Genomic DNA, 23,040 nt, shown 5'->3' with positions numbered 1-23,040 from the left:
TCATAGCTCCAAAAATAAGAAACTTAAAATTTCTAAATAAATTTGTAGTAGAAGTAGTAGAAGAGGGTGCTTTGAGCTCCAAAGGAACAGAATAAGAAAACCTTCAGATTGTAAGAAATCTAACGCAAGTTTGTAGTGTAGACTATAGTATACAGTTAGAAAAAGGGCCTGTGAGAATGAGGCAGCAGATGCTTCTTGGACTGGTAGGAGTCTAGGCAAGTTAAAGAAGCTCTCTGGGGGCTGGGGATGTGGCTCAAGCGGTAGCGCGGTCGCCTGGCATGCGTGCGGCCCGGGTTCGATCCTCAGCACCACATACAAACAAAGATGTTGTGTCTGCCGAAAACTAAAAAATAAATATTAAAAAAAAAAAAAAAAAAAAAAAAAAAAGAAGCTCTCTGTGTTGGAAGAGATTGGCCTTCCTTGGTCTGGGTACAATGATCCATGATCAGAGAAGAGAAAAGTGTCATCATGAGGGCTTTTTTTATGCTTTAAAATGAGGGTTTTTTGAAGGTGGGAACCAGGGCAAAGGAAACAGGGTGAGAATTTAGGGTAAGGGTGGGAAGGTTTATCTTAAAGATATGAAAAATGGAGGAAGGGATAAAAGAGAAAACTTACATAACAGTCTGGACTTTTATACTCCCATCTTTTTTTTTGTCTGTTACTGGCCCTTTTAACACATGGGCCATGCTGCATTGATGTTACTGGTAGTCTCTTGTGCAAAGAGATCTTGGCTTATAGGCATAAGCTTTTGAGTGGTTTTTCTGGATTACTATACAATCTTGACATTGAATTTGGTCTGTTAGAGATAAAGTACGTGAAAGAGATTCTGTATGTACAGGCATTTATGCAGTTGCATGATAAGGGGTATGACCATCAGGAACTAAGTTAAATGTGCCCAAAGGCACTGCCTCTTGAGTGCAAGGATAGCAGAAACACCAGAAGACAGGGTTAAAAATATTTAAATCTTTTAAACCCAGTGCTGGCATACCCCATACTGTTTCTCAGCCTGGCCCCAGGCAGCCATAAATTATCTCACTGTGGTCAAGGATACTAGCCCTAAACTGGGGGGAAAAAATTTTAGAAAAGCTGCCTGGGATGTAGAATAATGGCCAAAGAAAACCTGCCTTCTGCCTTTCCTTTCAGCCCCTTTTGCCCATGGAAGGTGGGCTGCTGGTCACAAAGAATGTGGCTATAGGTTTTAGCATTATCAGTTTATGACTTGGGGGCAGGAATAGTCTCTCCTTTAAAGATCTTACAGGACACTCATTTGGCCAGGGTATATTCATGCCGGAGGTAGAGCAATTCTTGCTATAACAGTATCCCATCACACTAAATGCCTAGGAGACTAGCAAAATAAATAACTATACACAAAAAAAGAAAAAGACAGAAACTAAGGCCAACCCGAGTTTTGTAGGCAGCCACTACAAAGGGATCTTCAAGGAAGCCTAAAGAAAATGATGGAAAGGGCCTCCTCCATTGCTCATTAATAGGACTAGTATAAGAAAAATGCACAAAAGGTGCCTCTGGGTACAATTTACAGTGGGGAACTTGCTTAAAGTTGATGGCATTGTGATAATGATAATGGAGACAGGCTCAAAAATATCCTGTGTTCCAAACCCTTGAATGCAACCTGGGAGGAAAAAAATTAAGGCACAGTTTTTGTAGATGCTGCATTGTCCAGCCCTCTCCTGAGGTGAAATTTGTTGTGTAAATCAGATACACAGATAATATTCATAAGCTCTGTTTCAGATATGAATTTAAGAAGGGGTCCAAAACTAGAAAAGATAAAAGAAAGTTGTAGGTATGGAAATATTTCAGTATGGAAAATTAGAAGATAAAAGAAATGTTTCTGGATGAGAAAATATATTGTCCTGTAAAGTAATATTCTTGTACTAAAGTCCAAGATGAAAGAGGGCAAAACTAAGGATGTGAAGAAGTTGTAAATGTTTAAGTAATGTTACAGAAGGTTTGTGGAAGGTCAGTCTCAACTAGTTTGTGTTTGTGATTAAATTGACTATTAATTAGCACAGTTAAAGTTATTTGAACTTTTATGTACTGATATGAAGCAAAGTTTGAAACGTTGATCTGCTCTTATCCATCAGGATAATTTTCTTGTATATGTTAGGTTTCATTACTTGGGGAAATAGTCTTAAATGAATTAGGGCTTGTACCTGTTTTAAAGTCTTAAATGATTACTTTGTATCTGGTTAAAAAAAACAACTGTTATTTAGAGTATAACAATATAGTTGACACCCTAAATATATCTGACTAGGTGTTTTAGTCAGCTTTTTCACTGCTGTAACTAAAGGACCTGATCAGAACAATTGTAGAGGAAGAAATTTATTTGAGGGCTCATGGATCCAGAGGTCTTAGTCCATAGAAGGCCAGCTCCATTCCTTGGGGCTTGAGGTGAGGCAGAATGTCATGTTGGAAGAGTGTGGCAGAGTGAAGCAGCTCACATCAACAGGAAGCAAAAAGAAAGGGTCCACTAGTCAGATACAAATATGTACTCAAAGCCATGCCCCCAACCCCACCTCCTCCAACCACATCCTACCACTTCAGTTACTACTCAGTTAATCCCTATCAGGGGAATAATTTGCTGATTAGGTTAAGACTCTCATGACTTGGTCATTTCTCCTCTGAATCTTCTTGCATTGACTCATACATGAGCTTTTGGAAGGACACCTAACATTCAATCCATAACACTAGGTATATGTATGCATCTGAGAATTATACCAGTCTAAGCCTTGCCTAAATGTTATGTAAAAGTTTATAAAATGAAAGTTTATGTAAGTTTATTGGCAAGATAACCAGTAAGTGTTCTCTTTTATACATTGTGTCTGATATAGAAGGGCCCCATTGTCATTTGAAGACCTATCTTATATCTCTTTGCTTTGACTTAAGTCAGTTTCTGATCATTAACACTGTTTCCTAAATGTATAAGAGATTTAAGGCTGTCTTTGGTTTTTGTTAACTCATGCAGACCTGTGATTATTGTTATTGTATGCTTTGTATTCTATTTCAAAAGTTAAACTTAGTTAAACATAAAGCTTGGGAGAGCACTTTACCAAGTTGGTGTTCTCCAAACTAAAATGATCTGTAGCAATAGTCTTGGATTTGTATAAAAATAACAAATTTGATTGGTATTTATTCATGTCATTTGATGTTTTATGGCTGGATAAAGTAACCTGTTGTCAATAAGTTGCTCTTCACAGTGAAATAGGAATTTAAATTTAATTTTGGAAGGTAATAAGAAGAGCTTGATTTGTTTAAAGATGACATTGTAAAACATGGAAGTATTCTGCTTCTTTTTTACACAAAAACAAAGTTAAAAGCTCTCTTAGCCATTTTCTGTTTTGGTACCTGGAATTGAATTTAGGGGCACTTGACCACTGACCCATATCCACAGCCCTATTTTGTATTTTATTTAGAGACAGGGTCTCACTGAGTTGCTTAGCACTTCACTTTTGCTGAGGCTGACTTTGAACCTCGCAATCCTCCTGCCTCAGCCCTCCTGAGCTGCTGGGATTACAGGCATGTGCCACCTCACCTGACTTCTTTTAGCCTTTCTTTGATTCATGTTTCAGATGTAATGTTGCATTGTGTTGTTTGTGAAGAGCCCATTTTACCTGAGATAAGTCTCTGCTTCCCACCTTACTCCATGTTAAAATGGCTCTGAGGTAGTCTAAACTTTAGCTCATTTAAAGTTGTGTTCAAAATATTGATTTTTAAAAATATATTTATTTTTTACTTTTTTAAGTAGACACAATATCTTTATTTTGCATTTATGTGGTGCTGAGGATCGAACTCAGTGCCTCAAGCATGCTAGGCGAGCGCTCTACCCCTGAGCCACAACCCCAGCCCCAATATTGATTTTTTTTTGTAAAGATTTCTGTAGTCTCAAACAGGCGCTATAATATATAACTAAATAAAGGTTCAAGATGATTAAAATCATTTTTCTTGGTTCATAGCTATTACACAAACTGAATATATTTTTGCCCTGTTACTTTCATTTTGTATTTTCCATATAAACTTTATAACTGTTGCCTGTTAGTGTTTTACAGAGGTACTGCCTCTACAAAAAATCTGGGTGAATTTGAGATAAGCCATCACCTTCAGGACAGATAGTACTAATACTAACCCCTGTTAAATGAAAGGGTAAATGTAAAGTTATAGATATTGAAGTTATAACCTGTTACTCCTGAATTAATAAAGACCAGTATTTGGGTAAAAATTCTGGATGGATTTTGAAGACAGCAGAATTTATTGAGGGACACGAAAGAGGGATGTTAAGGACGATTCCTATTTTCTTTTTTTCGGCTTAACAACCTGGAGGATGGAATTACCATTTTCTTAGATGGAGGTAACTAGGTTTGGGGTTGGAGGAGACTAGAGATTAGGTATTCTATTTTGCTTGAGATATCATTTATAAAAAGTTGGATATTCAAAGTCTTATATTTGAGAGGAAAAAAGTCTAATGTGGAAACTTAAATTTTGGAATTTATGGGACTTAAATGGTATTTAAAATTTTAATATATTTGTGAAGGTTACATTAGTTTAAAACTCATTTCCTGCCCCCCCCCCCCCCATAGGTACCAGGTACTGCAGAGAATGCCCGATCATGTGTCCGAGCTTATTTTTCTGATCTACATGAAACTCTGTGTCGTCAAGAAGAAATGGCTCTAAGTGTGGTCGATGCTCATGTTCGTGAAAAACTGATATGGCTCAGGCAGCAACAAGAAGATATGACTATTCTCTTGTCCCAGGTTTCAACTGCCTGTCTCCATTGTGAAAAGACTTTGCAGCAGGTAGGTGGTTTAATGTGGTCAGAACTGTAGTAATAAGATTAACTAGGTAACTGTCAAAGGTACATACTAGTCTATTATATTTATTTAATGGATATTTGGTGCTGCATGCATTAACATTGTGCTTAGAATGTGATCCAACTTCAAATTGCTCCACCAACCATATCATGAGCCTTCTCCATCATAGAGCTATAGGAACTCTCTAACCTGTCTTTATTCAGTCATGCCAACTCTTTCCTCTTCTCTGTGAAGCATATGCTATTCTTTCTGCTGGGAATGCCTGTATCTTTCTTTCTGCTAGTGAAATTCTCCTCCTTCTAGGTCCAGCTCAAATATTTATTTTTTGAAGTTTTCTCTTCCTTGGTCTTTTTTTGGTGCCTCTCTAGTATATACTCGCTACCTTAATTCAGTGGTTCTTAACTTCAATGTCATAGCAAATATGTTTTGTGATGGTTGAGATATCATAAGCAATTTGTTTCCTAGTTTGCAGATTTTTTACTTTTTAATAAATGAGATTCACTGTTCTAATAAAAACGTCAGTCTTACACATTTTTGTTTTGGATCTGCTTTCATAAGTGGGAAATATAATGATACCTATTACCTACAGAATTTCAGAAAGGCTGCAGTCTTTCTTGTCTTTATTGATGTGCTTCCAATAATTATGTTGTTTTTTAAGTTATGATAAATTAAACCTTTTGCTATTGTAGAGATTTTTCTCTTAAATTTCTGATCACACGTACATGAGTGTAGCCAGCTTGTAACCTGATCAGTCTAGAGTTGTTTATGTTTAATTCTTATCACATTGAATTGTAATAGTTAATGTGTATGCCATATATTTTCTTTCAGCTCCAATTCTACTCTTTTTGCCATTTGCTTTGTGAGGCTGGTGTTAGAACTCTAAACTGCATCTGTTGCCAACTGGTTCCATGTTAGGTGCTGCCAGTACAGGGCCCTAGAGTGAAGCTGGAAGGCAGGAAGCAGTTTCCTGTGGCTTCTCATTGATTGGGGTTCCTGTAAATATCAGTCCTTATATGAGGAGGCTGAGTTTCTTAGATTTCTGTTGCCTTCTTTGAGTGTCTTAAGTTTTCATGATTCTATCATCTTCCTTTTATTTCCCTAGCCCTTTTCCTAGAGTTGCTACCTTCATCCTGCCTACTCTTTCACTTATCTAGTTAATAACTACATCTAGTTCACAGTTCTTCATATTAAGTTCTTTGTGTTCAAATAAGTGTGAGATGTAGCTTCTGATTTGACCTTGAATGATAGTGCATGCATATTCATCCTAGATGCTGTCTGGGTGTATTTTTTCATCTTTGTATCTCTATAGTTTTTATTTATAGGTAGAGCTTAATAAATACTTGTTCAGTTCATGATGGGTGATTAAATAGCAAATTTAGAATGGAATCATGTCCTAAATTGTGTTTACTTGAGTACTGAAAAGTATTTTTATATTTATTTTATGAAAAAGTATGTTCATAGGTTGGGGCTGTAGCTCAGTGGATGCCTGAGGCACTGGGTTTGATCCTCAGCACCACATCAAAATAAACAAATAAAATAAAGGCATTCTGTCCACCTACAACTACAAAAAAATTTTTTTAAAAAGAAAAATTACCTTCATAGTTATTGAAATATTTAACAGCATTCTTTTTGTTAAGCATTGTGGCAATATGGCTGGCAAGTGTTAATGACATGGTATTATCTCATTATGTTAATGTAAGTGAAATTGAGGTTTTAGGTTCATTTTTTCAGATGAATTTGTTAATTTTTTATGTTTTTTAAATACTTAATTGACACATAATAATTGTACATATTTATAGGTTACAGTGTGCTGTTTTGATGTATACATTGTATAGTTATCACTTAAGGGAAGTTAGCACATCTATCACCTTAAAATTCTCTCTTCTAGCTGTTTTGAAATATACAGTAGAGGATGAGCATCACTAATCCACAAATCCAAAATTCCAAATGCTCTGAAATCCGAATCTTTTTGAGTGATAACACACAGTGAAAAAGTTTTGATTTCAGATTTTAGATTTTTGAATTAGGCATGTTCAGCTGGTAAAATACATGTAAATATGTCAAAATCCCATAAACTTCAAAACCTGAAATAATTCTTATCCTAAGCATTTGGGAAAAGTAGTGTTCAATATGTACATTGTTGCCTCCGTACTGTGTAGTGGAATACCAGAAGTTAATTTCTTCTAATTACAACTTTGTACCTATTAACCAACTTCTCATCCCTTTCCCCACTACCCTCTGAGCCTTTTTGTAAGTAACATTCTGTTCTCTACTTCCATGAGAACAATGCTTTTATATTCCACATGAGTAAATATGGTATTTGGCTTTCTGTCCTTCATATAATGTCCTTCAGGTTCATCCATCTTGCTGAAAATGACAGAATTTTTTCCTTTGAATTGCTGAATAGTATCCATGTGTATATAGACATCACATTTTCTTTATGCATTCGTGAAGAAAATGTGATAGATACTATGGTTGATTCTATGTCTTGGTGAATGTGAATAATGCTGTAATAAATACGGGAGTTCAGGGCTGGGATTGTGGTTTAGTGGTAGAGCGCTCGCTTAGCACATGTGAGGCCCTGGGTTCGATCCTCATCACCACATAAAAATAATAAATAAAATAAATATTGTGTCCAACTACAACTAAAAAATAAATATTAAAAATTTTTTTTTTTTTAAATATGGGAGTTCAGATATCAGTTTAACATACTGATTTCATTTCCTTTAGATATATACCCAGTAGTGGAAATGTTGGATTGTATGGTAGTTCTAATTAAAAAAAAAATATTTATTTTTAGTTGTAGTTGGACACAATACCTTTATTTTTATTTATTTATTTTTATGTGGTGCTGAGGATCCAACCCAGTGCCTTACATGTGCTCGGCAAGTGCTGTACTGCTGAGCCACAACCCCAGTCTCCTATTTTTATATTTTGAGAAACCTTCATGCTTTTTTTTCATAATGGCTATAAAATTTGCATTCTCATCAATAACTGGCTGTGGTGGCACATGTGTGTAGTTCCAGCATTCAGGAGGCTGAAAATAGGACAGTCACTTGAGCCTCGGCGTTCAACACCAGCCTGGGCAACATAATGAGACATTGTCTGGAAAAAAAAAACCCATAAAACAAAACCCACAAAAATACATTTCACCAGCAGTTCATAAGGGTTTCCTTTTCTTTACATCATTTCCAACACTTGTTATCTTTTGTCTGAGGTATTAGCCATTTGTATTGGAATAAGGTGGTAGCTTATTGTCTTGATTTACCTTTCCCTAGTGATTAGTGATGTTGAGCATTTTTTCATGTGCCTTTTGATTATTTGTATGTCTTCTGAAGAATGTCTGTTTAAGCTCTTTTGCCCTTTGAATAATAGGATTATTTGGAGGGTTTTTTTTTTCCTTTTTTTGCTATTGATTTGAGTTCCTGTTAGATGTATAGTTTACAGACATTTTTGTATTCTATATATTATTTCTTCATTCTGTTGTTTGCTTTGCTTTGTGGAAACTTTTTAGCTTGAGGTAATACCATTTGTATTTTTTTTTAAGAGAGAGAGAGAGAATTTTAATATTTATTTTTTTAGTTTTTGGCGGACACAACATTTGTATGTGGTGCTGAGGATCAAACCCGGGCCGCACGCATGCCAGGCGAGCGCGCTACTGATTGAGCCACATCTCCAGCCCAACCATTTGTATTTTTTGTTGTTGCTTTTGCTTTGGGGGTATTACTTAAAAACTGCCCAGTCCATTGTTCTGAAATGTTTCCCCTAAATGTTTTCTTCTCATAGTTTCATGTTTTGAGTCCTACATTTAAATGTTTGATTCATCTTGAATAATTTTTGTGTGTTATGAGAAATCATTCGTTTTTATAGCCACAGTCCCATAACTCTAGCCAATATTCTTAACATTTCCTGCAGTAGAGAAAATTGAACAGAGGAATGAATGGAACATCACAAATTTATCTTCACTTTTGTGGAAAAAACCTAAATAATTTCTTTCCTTACAAAGAAATCATGTTTCATTTAAATTCTAGATGATAATAGATGCTGAATATTGTACATTTATATATTGAGCTTAGATGTGGACTGCCTACTATATATGCCATCCATATTTTACATACTTAGGAAATATTAGTAACATAATAAACAGACCATAATCTTGTGGAATTATCATTCTAGCAGTAAGAAGATAATAAACAGAAACTATATCTAAATGAGTAAACACTATGTTAGAAAATGATAAGAGGAAGGAAAAAAACTCTGCAAGCTTTTTTTTTCTTTTGGTACACCAGGCTGCATCATTAGTCACAGTTAAGCATTATTGAGAGAAGGTAAGAGTTGAGAAAAGACTCAAAGAAGAAGGTGAAGGAATTAGGTCATTCCTTAATAGGAGGATGACATTCTAGTTGAGGAGGTTATAAAAACCCTAGGGCTACATGAATTCTGAGCTCAAGGAAGAGCAAAAGAGGCTAGAATAGAGTAAGGAGAGAGTGATAAAAGTTGAAATTAGAGATTGTAGAAAATTACATGAAAGGAAGGCCCTTGGGCCGCTGTAAGGACTTCAGTTTTAATGATTGAGATAGGGCAACCATTGTGGTGTTTTGAGCACAAGAGTGACTTGATCATACTTGTTAAAAGAATCCCTCAGGCAGATGTGTGTAAAAAAAAATAGATTGAAGGAAGATGAAGGTATAAAGTTAGGAAGCTCTTATAGAATTTCAGGTGAGACATAATAGTGGTTTAAATCAAGGGTAAAGTGCCTACATTCTGGATATTTAATAGAATTTATTGACAGATTTTATGTGGGGTATGAGGAAGAAAGAAAACAAGCATGACTTCCATGTTTTTGTTTTAAGGAACCAGAATAGCAGAATTGCTGTGAACTAATAATAATATTCCAATGGTGAGCTAAACAGATAATTACCACTGCTCTAATGGAATTAAATCTCCCCATATTTTGGGGAGATTTTTATATTATGAAGACTATATTGGTATATATATAGAATATTCTGGAATAATAGGAAATTGGACAGTGCTTTATTTTGAGTGGAGGGCCTAGGGATCTGGAGTGAAAGGGACAATTTCACAGTTTGACCTTTAGCCCCCTCCCCCATTTTTTAAAATCAATACATGTATATCTTATTTTTAAAATTTTTATAGATGTTCAGTGTACATACAGAAATGTGTGCATATATGTTCAGTTGGCTGAGTTTGCAGGCTAATCACTGATGTGTAACCAGCACCCAGATCAAGTAATAGAACAGTGTTAGTACCTCAGAAGTCCCCTCATCCTTCCTTCTGATCATTCTCTGTCCTCACTTACAAGGTTAAACCAGCTTTTCTGATTTCTAATGTATATTTTATTTTTATTTGTTTTGGTAGTTAATATAGTAGAATCATACTGTATGAACTTTCTATGCCATGTCTTCTGTTACTCCGTATTTGTGAAATTCATATCACATGTAGTTGTTTTATTCTCATTGTAATGTAGTCTTCTGTTTGTGAGTATACTACAATTTATTCATTTATCTGTTGATATGCCCTTAAGTTATTATTAATGCCCCGTTATTATTGTCTTTTTGAAATTTACTTTTAAATTAACTTTGAATACTATATGTTAAATGAATTTCTATTGCAAATTGATGATGGTAAGTTTCTATTTCTTTAAGAAAAAGTTTATGAGAAATACTCTCTTCCCCTTTCTAGGATGATTGTAGAGTTGTCTTGGCAAAACAGGAAATTAAAAGGTTATTAGAAACCTTGCAGAAACAGCAGCAGCAATTTACAGAGGTTGCAGATCATATTCAGTTGGATGCCAGCATTCCTGTCACTTTTACAAAGGTAATTACTATACTTTGTTTTTAGGGATATTTTCTGGAAAATTACAATTGATTTACATTTCATGATAATCAGCTTGAGGAGAGAACTGGGAAATTTATGAGTTAAAAGATTTTTAAGAACTCCCCTCCAGCTTTCAAGTAGAATTGTTTTTCTTTTTAAACAGTGTTTAATTTTTGAAAATTTGTACATCTTCATGAAGTACATTTTGGTAATTCAATACATATATACAATGTGTATTAATGTGGGTAGCAAGCATTTCTAAGAAAAATTTTTTATCAGTAGAAAAATAGGAAAAATAAGATATAATGAATCTTCCTGTACCCATCACTCAGTTTAACAAGTATAAACTTATTATTCCTTCTCTCTATGAAGTCATCTGTTATTTTGAAGCAAATCCTAACATTTTATTATTTCATCCTTATATTATATCTTACATATACTAAATATTTTAATGTGTATCTCTAAACTCTTTTTAAGAAATTAACCAAAATCTCACCCAGCAGTTTAAAAATAAATTTCTAATATTTTCACTGTTATCAACTATACATTTAGTATTCAGATTTCCTAGATATTTTCCAAATTATTAAGTTTTTTTCTTTTTTCTTCCCTACTGGGGATTGAACCCACAGCCTTATGCATGCTAGGCAAGTGCTGCAACACTGGGCTAGTACCCTTGTCTTGTGTTAACAGTTTTTTTGAGAAAGAATCCAGAATTCAAACAAGGTCCAGATTTGGCATTTTGTTGATATATTTGTTGTTTTTTTTTTAAATAGTGGGCTCGCCTTGATTAGAAAAGGTTCATGAGCTCCATTTTGTTTTCTATTTTTAGGAAGAGTTTTTTTAAAACAATAATTTTCTACTATAATTATATGAAAATTTACATGGTTTAGAGTCAAAACAGGGTAATTCAGAGAAGTCTGGCTTCTAACCTTGTCCTTTCCACCCATTTTTGGTTGTTGTTTGTTTCCTTTTTTAGTACTGGGGGTTGAACCTAGAGGTACTTTACCACTTAATCCCTGAGTTGCATCCCCAGTCCTTTTTTTGTTTGTTTCTTTCCTTGAGATGGTATCCAAATTGCTGAGGTGATCCTCCTGCCTCAGCCTCCCGAGTCACTGGAATTACAGGCGAGTGCCACCATGCCCAGTTCATTAGACTGTTTTCAATATTACAATCTTACCTTCAGTGGACAAGAGTTGGAATTTCTCAACATTTTCATCAGCATCTGTTATTCTCCATTTGTTTCTGGATAGTAGCTATCATGATTGGTGTGAGGTTTTATCTTATTTTGGTTTTGATTTACATTACTCTGATGATTAGTAATTTACTTGTTTTCATATTTTTGTTGGTCATTTTTATATTGTTTTGAATGTGTCTATTCAAATAATATACCCATTTTTGATCGAGTTATTTGATTTTTGTTGTTGAATTGTAGGAGTACTATATATGATACCAATCCCCTGTCAAATCTTCGGTTTACAAATACTTTCTTCCATTCTGTAGATTGCTTTTTTTGCTTTTTCACTCAGTTGATTCTGTCCTTTTATGCAGTTTTAAGTTTGATATAAGCCCATTTGTTCACTTTTGCTTTTGTGTCCTATGCTTTTGTTGTCATGTTCCATAAGATTATTGTCAAATTCAGTGTCATGAATCTTGGTTTCTTTGAGGTGTTTTATAATTTGAATTAATTTCTGTGCATATGGATATCGTTTCCCCTAGCACATTTATTGAAGAGACTATATTTTCTCCACTAAGTGATCTTTGACAACCTTGTTGGGCTTTCTATTCTTTTGTCTGTGTTTGCCTTAATGTCTGTACCACAGGGTTTTCATTACTATAATTTTGTAAAATATTTTAAATTCAGGAAGTATGAGTCTTCCAACCATGTTCTTTTTGAAATTTGTTTTAGCTATTCAGTGTTTTTTGAGAATCCTTAGGATGATTGATTTTTTTTCCCTGCAAAAACATATCATTGGGAATTTTATTTTTACTTTTTTTTTTTTTTTTTTTGCAGTACTAGGGATTGAATCCAAGACCATTGCATGTGTTAAACAAGCTACCACTTAGCTGTACTCCAGCCTGTGTCATTGTAATTTTGATAGAGATTACACTGAGTCTGTAGATCACTTTGGGTAGTATTGACACCTTAACAATATTAATTTTCCCAGTCTGTGAACTCAGAATGTTCTTTTATGATGTCTTTAATTTCCTATAGCTGTGTTTTGTAGTGTACAAATCTTTTACCCCCTTTGCTAAGTTTATTCTTAAGTATTCTTTCTGATACTGTTGTTAGTGTATAAAAATGTAACTGATTTTTGCATGTTGATTTTGCATCCTTGCTGAATTCATTGTAATAGATTTTTGTGGAATCTTAAAAAAGAGTTTTCTACATGTTAGATCATGTCATCTGTGAAGAGAATTTTATGTCCTTGTTTTTTATTTGGATGCCTTTTCTTTTGCTTGCTTAATTGCTCTGGTTAGGATAATCAATCCAAAACTATGTTGAATACAAGTTACAATAGTGGGCATCCTTGCTTTATTCCTTGACTTAGAAGAAAAGCTTTCAGCTTTTCATCATTGAATATGATGTTAACTATGGACTTTCTGTGAGAGAGAGAGAGAGAGAGAGAGAGAGAGAGAGAGAGAGAGAGAGAGAGAGAGAGAGAGAGAGAGTGTGTGTGTGTGTGTGTGTATGTGTGTATACATATATACACACATGCATATATGTATATATAGAGAAGAGGACACATGAGCAGGAGAGAGTGAGCATGCCTATTTTTTGTTTTCTTCTATTCCTAGTTTGTTGTTTTATTATGAAATGGTATTGAATCTTGTCAAATACTTTATCTACATCAGTTAAGATCATCATGTTTTTCTTGTCTTTCATTCTGCTAATTACATTGATTGATGTTGAGTAGTCCTTGCCTTTCAGATATAAATCCTATGCATTCATGTTGTATAGTCCTTTTAATGTGTTGTCCAATTTAGCATACTAGTGTTTTGTAGTTTCCTCCTGTTTACACCTTATTAAGGGAATGGGCAAGGTTCAGAGTGTCCCTTTCACTGGAATGCCTTCTCGACTGTATGTATGTATGTATGCTATGTATGCTATGAATTTATGTATATATTTTCAGTGCTGGGGATCCAGCCTAGGACTTTGTGTTTGCCAGCCAGGTTCTCTACCATTGAGCTACGTAGCTAGCTTCCTTCTTGGTTTTTTATTGACCGGAGTGCTGTAGCTTCTCAGTTGTTCTCTAGAGTTATCACAGTGATAATCTGGTTTATATATTATTTTATTTTTGAGGCTTAGTGCTGAACTGAGTGTAGATTTGGGATCACATATTCCATAATTGAAGCTCATGGAATAAAATAGAGTACAAAGAATAAAAAAGGAAGTCTCATATAAAATGTCAAAATGCCAATATTTAAGAAGCAAATGAAAGAAAAATAAGAAGAGTCTGAAAAGCATGTAAAAACCAAGAAAATTTTCTATCATAAAAGCCAAGAAAAGAAAAACCCAAAGAGGAACCAAAATAATTTCTGACACATAATTTCTGATACTTACATGCCAGGAACTATGGTAAAGAATAATTTAAAAAATTAATCCCGGCAACAGTCCTGTGTAAATTTGATACCATTTTGTTGTTATTTTATAAATGAGAGAACTGAGAGAGGTTCTGCAGCTAGAAACATATACACGTATGTTCATTATAGCATTCTTTGTAAATAACAAAAAATCAGAAATCATCCATAATCTAACAGTTGGAAATTGGTTAAATTGTGGGTTCAAGGAATATAGTGAAATCATTAAGAGAGTAACTTTTGTCTGTATATATTGAAATGAAAGGACTCCAGCTGTGCATGGTGGTACACACTTGTAATCCTAGAGACTTGGGGGGCTGAGGCAGGAGGATCACCAGTTCTAGGTTACTCTCAACAACTTAGCAAGGCCCTAAGCAACTTAATGAGAGCCTCTCAAAATAAAAAATAAAAATAAAAAAAGGACTGGGGATGTTAGCTCAGGGATAAAGCATCCCTGGATTCAATTCCTAGGAAACTGCACACACACACATACACACACACACACACCCAAAACCCCAAGGATTCCATAATATGCTTTTGAGTGAAAAATGTTAGTTGCACTGTATAAAGTTTGTTCTTAATACCTGTATTTGTTTTATTTGTATATGTTAGCCAGTGTGTGTATAGGAAAATACTAACAATAGGTATTTTTGGAAATTAAGTAGCAGTTTCATTTTTAATAGTTTGGTTTGAATTTGAATTGTTTAGTATAGCATAGAAACATGTTATTGAAAGAAGATTTAGTTGAACTAGAAATTCTGGGAAAATTAATAGATATGTGTATTTTTAAAAAAAATTATACAAAAACAGAGTGGTCAGTTTTACTATGGACAGATTTAGCCATTAGGAGAAATTCATGTCCTTGAGAAAATTAGATTTAGGGGATTTTTGAGGAATATAACTCAGATCGCATTTGGTTGAGGAATGCATAAGAGAGATGAAAATAATAAACAAAGGTACTGTATAAGTAAGGAAAAAAGTGCAAATGCTGTTACTTTCTAACTTATCAAAATTAAAAGATTTAAATTTTTTTAAATTAAAGGACAATAGAGTTCACATTGGACCGAAAATGGAAATTCGAGTTGTCACATTAGGATTAGATGGTGCTGGAAAAACTACTATTTTGTTTAAGTTAAAACAGGATGAGTTCATGCAGCCCATTCCAACAATTGGTAAGTATAAAGTTGCCTTTTTTTTTTTTTTTAAACCTTACTAAACATTTTATAGTCAAATCCTGATTACAGCTGAGTTCTCTGGGTTTCTTTGATTTTTGTACAGTTGGGCTCTTTTCTGCCTTGAAACCACCAACATTTTGGAGAAAAAAAAAAACAGTGCAAGATTCAGTTGCTATGGGTTGAAATGTGGATGTTGCTGTAGTAAGAAGTAACAGAGAATTGGAGGGACAGAAGAAATAGAGGATTGGTTACCCTGGCTGAGGGTTAGGGATAAAGTATTGGTGCAGAGCTGGCAGGTACATGTATTCCAGGGTCTTAAGGAACCTCGTACAGGCTAGCAGCTATTTAAGGTTTACATTCCCCATGCAGGACTAGGTATGGAGATGGTTGGGCTTCAGTAGTTATTGCTATATGCAGAATTCCTGTTGCCTATATTTGATATGTCATTCATTATAAACTCTAAAGAAAATTTTTAATAGAAGTACTGTATAAAAGTACCATATTAAAGTAACTTTTTTTTTTAAACAGGATTTAATGTGGAAACTGTAGAATATAAAAATTTAAAATTCACTATTTGGGATGTAGGTGGAAAACACAAGTTAAGACCATTGTGGAAACACTATTACCTCAATACTCAAGGTAAGAATTAGAAATGAAATCTTCATTTAAAAATAGTTTAGGATTGATGGGTTATAGCACCCTAATTTAATTACCAAAACTGATACGTACATGTTGGTTAAATACTTTGCTATATATCAGTGTCCAGCATCTTATTTTTTAAAAAGTTATGGTGGTAAGGCTGCAATATATATTTTTGACTTACACATGATAAAACGCTATTGTTGAATAAAAATCATACTTGGTTTAGATGTTTAGGCAATTAAAGAATGCTTAACTTAGGCTGTTCTTTTTTTGTGTGTGTGGTGCTGGGGATTGAATCCAGGGACTTATGCATGCTAGGCAAGCCCTCTACCAACTGAGCTATATCCCCAGCCCCTTTGGCTGCACTTAATAGTTAACAAACATATGTTTGTATTCTTGTGGATGTGGTCACTGGCAATATGGTGGTATAAAGTTGAATTTATGATGTATGATTCTGCTTATCAATTCAGCACGTAGTCCATTATAATCTCTTATAGCACCACTTTTTCATTTATACTTAGTTCTTATCTGTGGAGGAACCCACAAGGGCTTGCTCTTGACCAAACTATATTATTCCACCTACTTTTTATTCACATTTGGATTCACACCCCAAGATGAGTTTATGCTTCTCATCCTACATTCCACCTTAGGTGGGAGACTAGATAATTATTTTTACTAAATTTTTGACATTACATTTAGTATGAAGCCATAGTTAATTGAAAAAAGGAATTTGGATGTGAGGAATGGTTGAAAGTCTGGAGATGTTTAGCCTACAGAGAGTAATACTTTGGAGAGAGAAAGATGGTGATATATTCAATTTTTTAAGACTCTTTTTGTAAAAGAAATAATATTCAGAGAACAAGTAGCATCAATACGTAGATCATGAGAAGCATATTTTTACTCATTAAAAGTATTAAAAGGAGTTTGTGTTTGATAGAACAAGTATAATAAATCCTGTCATAGATGGAGAAACTAGACCTGTGAAATTATGTTAATTTCTTGAGATCATACCATTAATTTATTAGTAGGTGTTCCTGTCATTAAATAGGCAGCCTTTATATGAAGACAGTGATGGTCAATAAACTGTTGCCTTAATATAATAATATATATAAATGTAATATATAATATTTGGTTCATATATAATATTTGGTTCATTTACTGAAGCTTAAGTAACTTATTGAATATTTTGTGGGTTTCTTTTTTTTTCCCTCCCTCCCTCCTTCCTCATTTCCCTGTGCTCCCTATCCTCTCTCCCTCTGTTCTACCCCCCTTGCTGTTCTTCCTTCCTTTCTGTAGCTGTTGTATTCGTTGTTGATAGCAGTCATCGAGACAGAATTAGTGAAGCACACAGTGAACTTGCAAAGTTGTTAACAGAAAAAGAACTCCGGGATGCTTTGCTCCTGATTTTTGCTAATAAACAGGTAATATATTTTTTTTTATAAAAATGCTTATTTTAATAGTTTTGTGTATTACTTGGCATAAGGCAGCTGGAAACATTTCAAAGAGAGTCCACGCAGGAGATATTTATAAAATTTCTGCTGTGTTTTTTGAATACAGTCTACATGGAAAGTGCTGTACTGGGTATTTTGGAGTATATAAAAAAGAAATAAGGTAGTAGATCCTCACCAGATAATCTTGTGTATATATGCAAAAACATGAAATTCCAATAAAACAAAACTGATAAGTAGCTTCAGTAATATTAACAAAGGGTTATGGAGAGCAAGGAGAGAGAGTAGTTCTAAAGGTGATATCTTATAAAATTTGTAAAAAGTAGGATTTGAGTTGAAATTATGATAGTAGTTGAAATTATGGATAAGACTTTGTGTCTCCATGTGAAGGAAAGACCATTACAGACGAAGAAAATAATAGCATGAGTATTTTTAGGGAGCATCAAATAGACTATATGTGAGGTACAGGCAGAGGATTAAGAAAATCTAGAATAATAGATGAGGTCACATTGCAAAAGCCTGACAGGGTGAGATCAAGAAATTTAGATTTAATGCTTTAGAAAAGGAGAATCATTAAAAATTTGATTGTAATTCTGGGATTATGTGGAGTGAGTCAGGGCAAGGGAATAGACAGGGAGACATAGTAAACTGAAATAATTAAAGTTAACAGTACTGAATTAGAGGAAGACACAGGTAGAAGCAGACTAGAGAGATTTTATAGAGGAAGAATTGGTGAGTAAAAGGGGAGGATGAAAGATTGAAAGCAGCTGAAGATTCCTAGATCATGAGCCTAAGCTTCTAAGAGAGTGAAGAATACTTTTTAAGTATAGGTAGAAGAAGAGGAGTACAAGTGAAGTTAAAGAATGTCACAGAAGGGGAAGTGTTAGATGAATAAAAAAGAATTTTCCCCATAAGAACTGATATATTTACCCTTACTTATAATGGAAGATACATAATTAGGGCACTTACCCTATTCTACTGCATAACAGTTACCACATTAATGTTATTCACAAGTGTTCCATGCATCCTAATCTTCAACCAGTTTAGTAATAAATGATTTTTTTTTTTTAATCTTTGGTAGTACTGGGGATGAAACCCGGGGCCTTGCATGTGCTAGGCAAGTGCTCTGCCACTGAGCTATGTCTCCAGTCTGTAATAAATGATTTTTAAGTAATACTGGCACAAGTTTTATTAAAGCCTCACATGTGAAAAGCTGAGGCAAGATAATCACAAATTTAAGGCCAGCCCAGCAACTTAGCGAGACAGTGTCTCAAAATTAATTTTTTTAAAAAAATTTAAAATGGACTGGAATGTAGCTTTGTGGTAAACCACTGCTGAATTCAATTCCCAGTACAAAACAAAAACAAAAACAGCTTCACATAATGGTCACACCCCAGTGTTTTGCATGTATATACACACACACACACACACAAAAACAAATTGGCATAAAATCTGCAACAATTATATAGTGAAAAACAGTATCAGGTTGTTAAAGATGACATTGTTTCATAATTCTCAGAGATTAATACACTATTGGTATGATTAATTAAACTGAGTCGTTTTCTTAGAGAATAATTTCAAAGTTTTAAATGCATATACCCTTTTACTCTGAAATTCTAAAGTAATGCATCTAATAGACAAATATCCAAATATAATTCTACAGATAATTTTATAAGTATATATAAACTTATATATGTATATATATCAATGTATATATGTATACATTTGTCCCCCAGTATCTGTGGGGTATTGGCTCCAGCGCACCCCTTGCAGATACCCAGATCTTCAGATGCTCAAGTCTGTTTTATATGTCATAGTATCTCCATATAACTGCATACATCTTCCTGAATATTTAAATCATCTGTAGATTACTTATAATTACAAATATCTTTGGTAGTACTGGGGATGAAACCTAATACAATGTAATTGCTATGCTAATAGTTTTTAAACTTGTTTGTTTAGGTAATAATAAGTAGTCTCTACTTGTTCAGTGCAGACAATTTTTTTTCCCGATTATTTTCTTTTTATTTATTTAGTTTTTTTCTGATTTGTTTATCTACGACAACAGAATGTATTACAATTCGTATTACATATATAGAGCACAATTTTTCATATCTCTGGTTGTATACAAAGTATATTTACACCATTCTTGTCTTCATACATGTACTTTGGATAATGATATCCATCACATTCCACCATCATTTCTCACCCCATGCCCCCTCCCTTCCCCTCCCAGTCCTCTAAATATTTTCAATCCATTGTTGATTGAATCCATAGATGCAGAGTCCATGATACAGAGGGCCAACTTGTGTATGTGGATTTTTAATACACATAAGCACACATCATTAAATATTCAGTATAGGATTGCTTAATTGAATTATGTTGCATCCTATATGTGTTAATTTCTTTTACTGACTTGGGCAATATCCTTCATTCAGATTAGACCTTCACTGATTACACTATAAGGTTATTCTTGCAAAATACACACACACACACAAATCATTTTTACCAAAACTCTAAATACTTTTTCTGTTGTTTATTTCAGAATTAATTATTGAAAGATGATTCTAGGTTTCAACTTTTGTTTCGGCTTCTGTTAGAATACAATCAGTAGATTTCTATACAAATAGTAATTAGAAAAAATGATAAATTGTATGGACTGATAAAAATATTATACTGTGTATGTGTTTCAGGATGTTGCTGGAGCTCTGTCAGTAGAAGAAATCACTGAACTTCTCAGTCTCCATAAACTATGCTGTGGTCGTAGTTGGTTTATTCAGGGCTGTGATGCTCGAAGTGGTATGGGGCTGTATGAAGGGTTGGACTGGCTTTCAAGGCAACTTGTAGCTGCTGGAGTATTGGATGTTGCTTGATTTTAAATGCAGTGGTTGTTTAAAAGTTTTGTGGTGAAGTTATTTTGCACATAATACATTGCAGGAAATTCTACATCTCAAATATGATAATATGTGTATGTAAAAGAATTTGGGACTGGGAACTAAGTATGTTACTGCTTTAAAAACAAATTCTGTGGCGAAGTTTGAATATATGAGGTTAGAGCAGATTAAAAAGAAATTTCTTGGATATACATTCTTTTAAAAAGTACATTTGTTATTTAAGTTTTTTAGATTATATGCAACCCATATATTGGGAAAGAAGTAGGCACAGAGAAAGGGTAAATGAAGTTTTTTTCTTTCAGTGATAAATAGCTAGCTAACTGAGTGCCTAATGGAATTTCTGTGGAGCAATGGAAGTATAGTTTCTTTAACTTGCCTTTCACGGAATTTTGGGAGTACTTATTTGTAGGTATGGAAGTTGCTTAATGAAATAGAATCTAAACTACATCTTAGGGTAATAAGATTACTTTGATCTTCAGTATAATACCACCTTTCATGCAAACTATAAGCTTTAAAAATTAATATTTTATACAGCTTTATTAAAACTTTCTCCTAAAATATTTTGTATAAAACACAGTAAAAATGAATGAAATGTTATCTAACTAGGCCTAATTGTCAGATTAGTACTAACTGAAAAGTACTAAAACTGTGAAAGTCATTTGGTCTTCATTTATAAAAGACCCATTTCCAGGACTGAACCTAGACTTATTTCCTAGGTCAGAGATCTAAATTGGTCCTTCTATTTTTCAACATATTTACATAGTGTTTCTTTCTAAAATAATATTGCATCCTTTATAGGGGCAACTATAGGTAAAATGTAGTAAGTCACATAAAGAACCAGGGTCAGCTTTTCATAAAAGAGACCTAAATAAAACACATACTACTTTTACATTAAGAGAAGTTGTTGAAGTGGTGGGGAATGCCTATTATTTATTTTAAATACTTTCCATAATAAGTGCATTTACTTGACAATATAAAAGGCTCTACATGACAAGGCCTCAGTTATTTAAGAGGAAAAAATGTGTCTAAAGAAATACTAAAAAAGTTTACATTTATTAAGCAGTATTGTGAGTTAAAGTTAAAAAATTTTGTGCTCTTTACTGTTTCTCATTTTTAAAGGATACTCTTACTATGGAAGCACGATTTATTATATTTACATAGCTAGTTTTTTGTTTTCTTTTAATGCTTTTCATACTTCAGGATAAAGTAGAATCTTGAATCTTGGTTAAATTGTCAGAAGGACAATGGTATCTGATGATGTGACTTAGGCGGCACAGTTTGGGTTCAGTCTTTTCAAGGGTATTTTTGTTTTTTTAAAAAACAAAAAGTTTTAGAAAAGCATTAAAAAAAAAGCTCATCAGTGTTATGGGCAATATGTAAATAAGTAAAATATAATATTCACCCTTTATTTTTCAAGTAAAAAGTCATGCTGTTACAAATAGTTTGTGTGCGTAAATAATTCCTTTGAATTAAATTATTTAATATTTGAATGATTTCAGTAACTGTGAAAATAAAACTGGTGTTGCATTTGCCTGTGAGCCCTTGAACTGTTTTCTCCACTTGGTAGTTGGAAAAAAAAAAATAACACTAATATGTGAACTTGCTTTCCTTGTAAATTATTACTTCACTAATTTTGCTAAACTTTGTAATTCACATCCTGAACATATAACTGAACAGAGTTTTTAAATTGTGCTTAGGCCTGACCATTATGTACATGTAATGTGTGATTTTTCTTAAATATTTTTCTCGGGCTCTTATTACTGTTTGTGGTTGTATTCTTTCATTAGTCATTTAAAATTATGCTAAGCTTCCCCAGGGAAATGTCAAATTTAAAATGACAGATGTTTTAAATATAGTATGTTGGGATTTGCCTCCTTGCTCTGAATTTCTGTACTAAAATCTAAACATTATTGTATGGATTATGTAAAGCAGGTTTGTGAAGTGTATAGCCTTGGTCTATATTTCAGGAATGCTTTATAACCACCAGAAGCCATTATTTGCACTATATATATGATCAGTATAGACAGCAATAAAATGTTAAAAATCATTATACAGTAGAAGTTCTATCATTATTCTAAAGTTCAGTTTCTTCAACCATGTATCTATTATCTTTGCTAGTAACCAACTTAAAAAAGTCATTATTCTGGTTGGTGGTGTATCTCAGTGGTAGAAGTGCTTACTCAGCATGCAAGAGGCCTTGGGTTCTATCCCCAGCACAGCAATAAATAAATAGTATTTGTGCTGTGGTTAAGAGAAACAAATCAAAACAGGATGGGATTGATTTGTCCATCACCTTGAGATATTGTTTGATAAAGCAAAGATTTAGAAATAACTTTCCCTATAATTGTAATGTAGATCATATTTAAGAAAACTGCAGTGTTTTGAAGGGGAAGCTAAAATTCTGCAACGAATAAAAATAAAGTTTTTAGTTTTTAAATTTTAATTTTAACCTTGTTTCATGTGACAACACAGCATTTTTAATATTAATTTATTTTTGATATTGGGATCAATCAATCCCAGGAGCACTTTACTACTGAGCTAAATCCCCAGCCTCTTTATTTTTTGAGACAGTCTCGGTAAGTTGCTTAGGACCTCACTAAATTGCTAAGACTGGCCTAGAACTTGTGATCCTCCTGCCTCA

The 23,040-nt window shown here is 33.7% G+C and overlaps 1 protein-coding gene across 1 annotated transcript in view; it reads left to right on the top strand.

The window, feature by feature from the left end:
* Nucleotides 1–22,446, top strand: part of Trim23 (tripartite motif containing 23) — a 38,092-nt gene extending 15,646 nt beyond the window's left edge. Inside the window, exons 6-11 of the mRNA XM_046456168.2 lie at nucleotides 4,593–4,808; nucleotides 10,527–10,661; nucleotides 15,283–15,412; nucleotides 15,944–16,054; nucleotides 17,354–17,478; nucleotides 20,199–22,446. Of these exons, the coding sequence (XP_046312124.1) occupies nucleotides 4,593–4,808; nucleotides 10,527–10,661; nucleotides 15,283–15,412; nucleotides 15,944–16,054; nucleotides 17,354–17,478; nucleotides 20,199–20,378 (897 nt within the window). The 3' untranslated portion in view covers nucleotides 20,379–22,446. The remainder of the gene's footprint in view (nucleotides 1–4,592; nucleotides 4,809–10,526; nucleotides 10,662–15,282; nucleotides 15,413–15,943; nucleotides 16,055–17,353; nucleotides 17,479–20,198) is intronic.
* Nucleotides 22,447–23,040: the final 594 nt, after the last annotated feature.

The sequence above is a fragment of the Marmota monax genome, unplaced genomic scaffold, assembly GCF_021218885.2.
Source record: "Marmota monax isolate L192 unplaced genomic scaffold, Marmota_monax_Labrador192_F-V1.1 WCK01_AAM20220418_F8-fsc00130, whole genome shotgun sequence".
Classification (NCBI taxonomy): Eukaryota; Metazoa; Chordata; class Mammalia; order Rodentia; family Sciuridae; genus Marmota; species Marmota monax.
The sequence above is the reverse complement of the archived record's forward strand: the minus strand, read 5'-3'. Positions and strand labels throughout refer to the sequence as shown.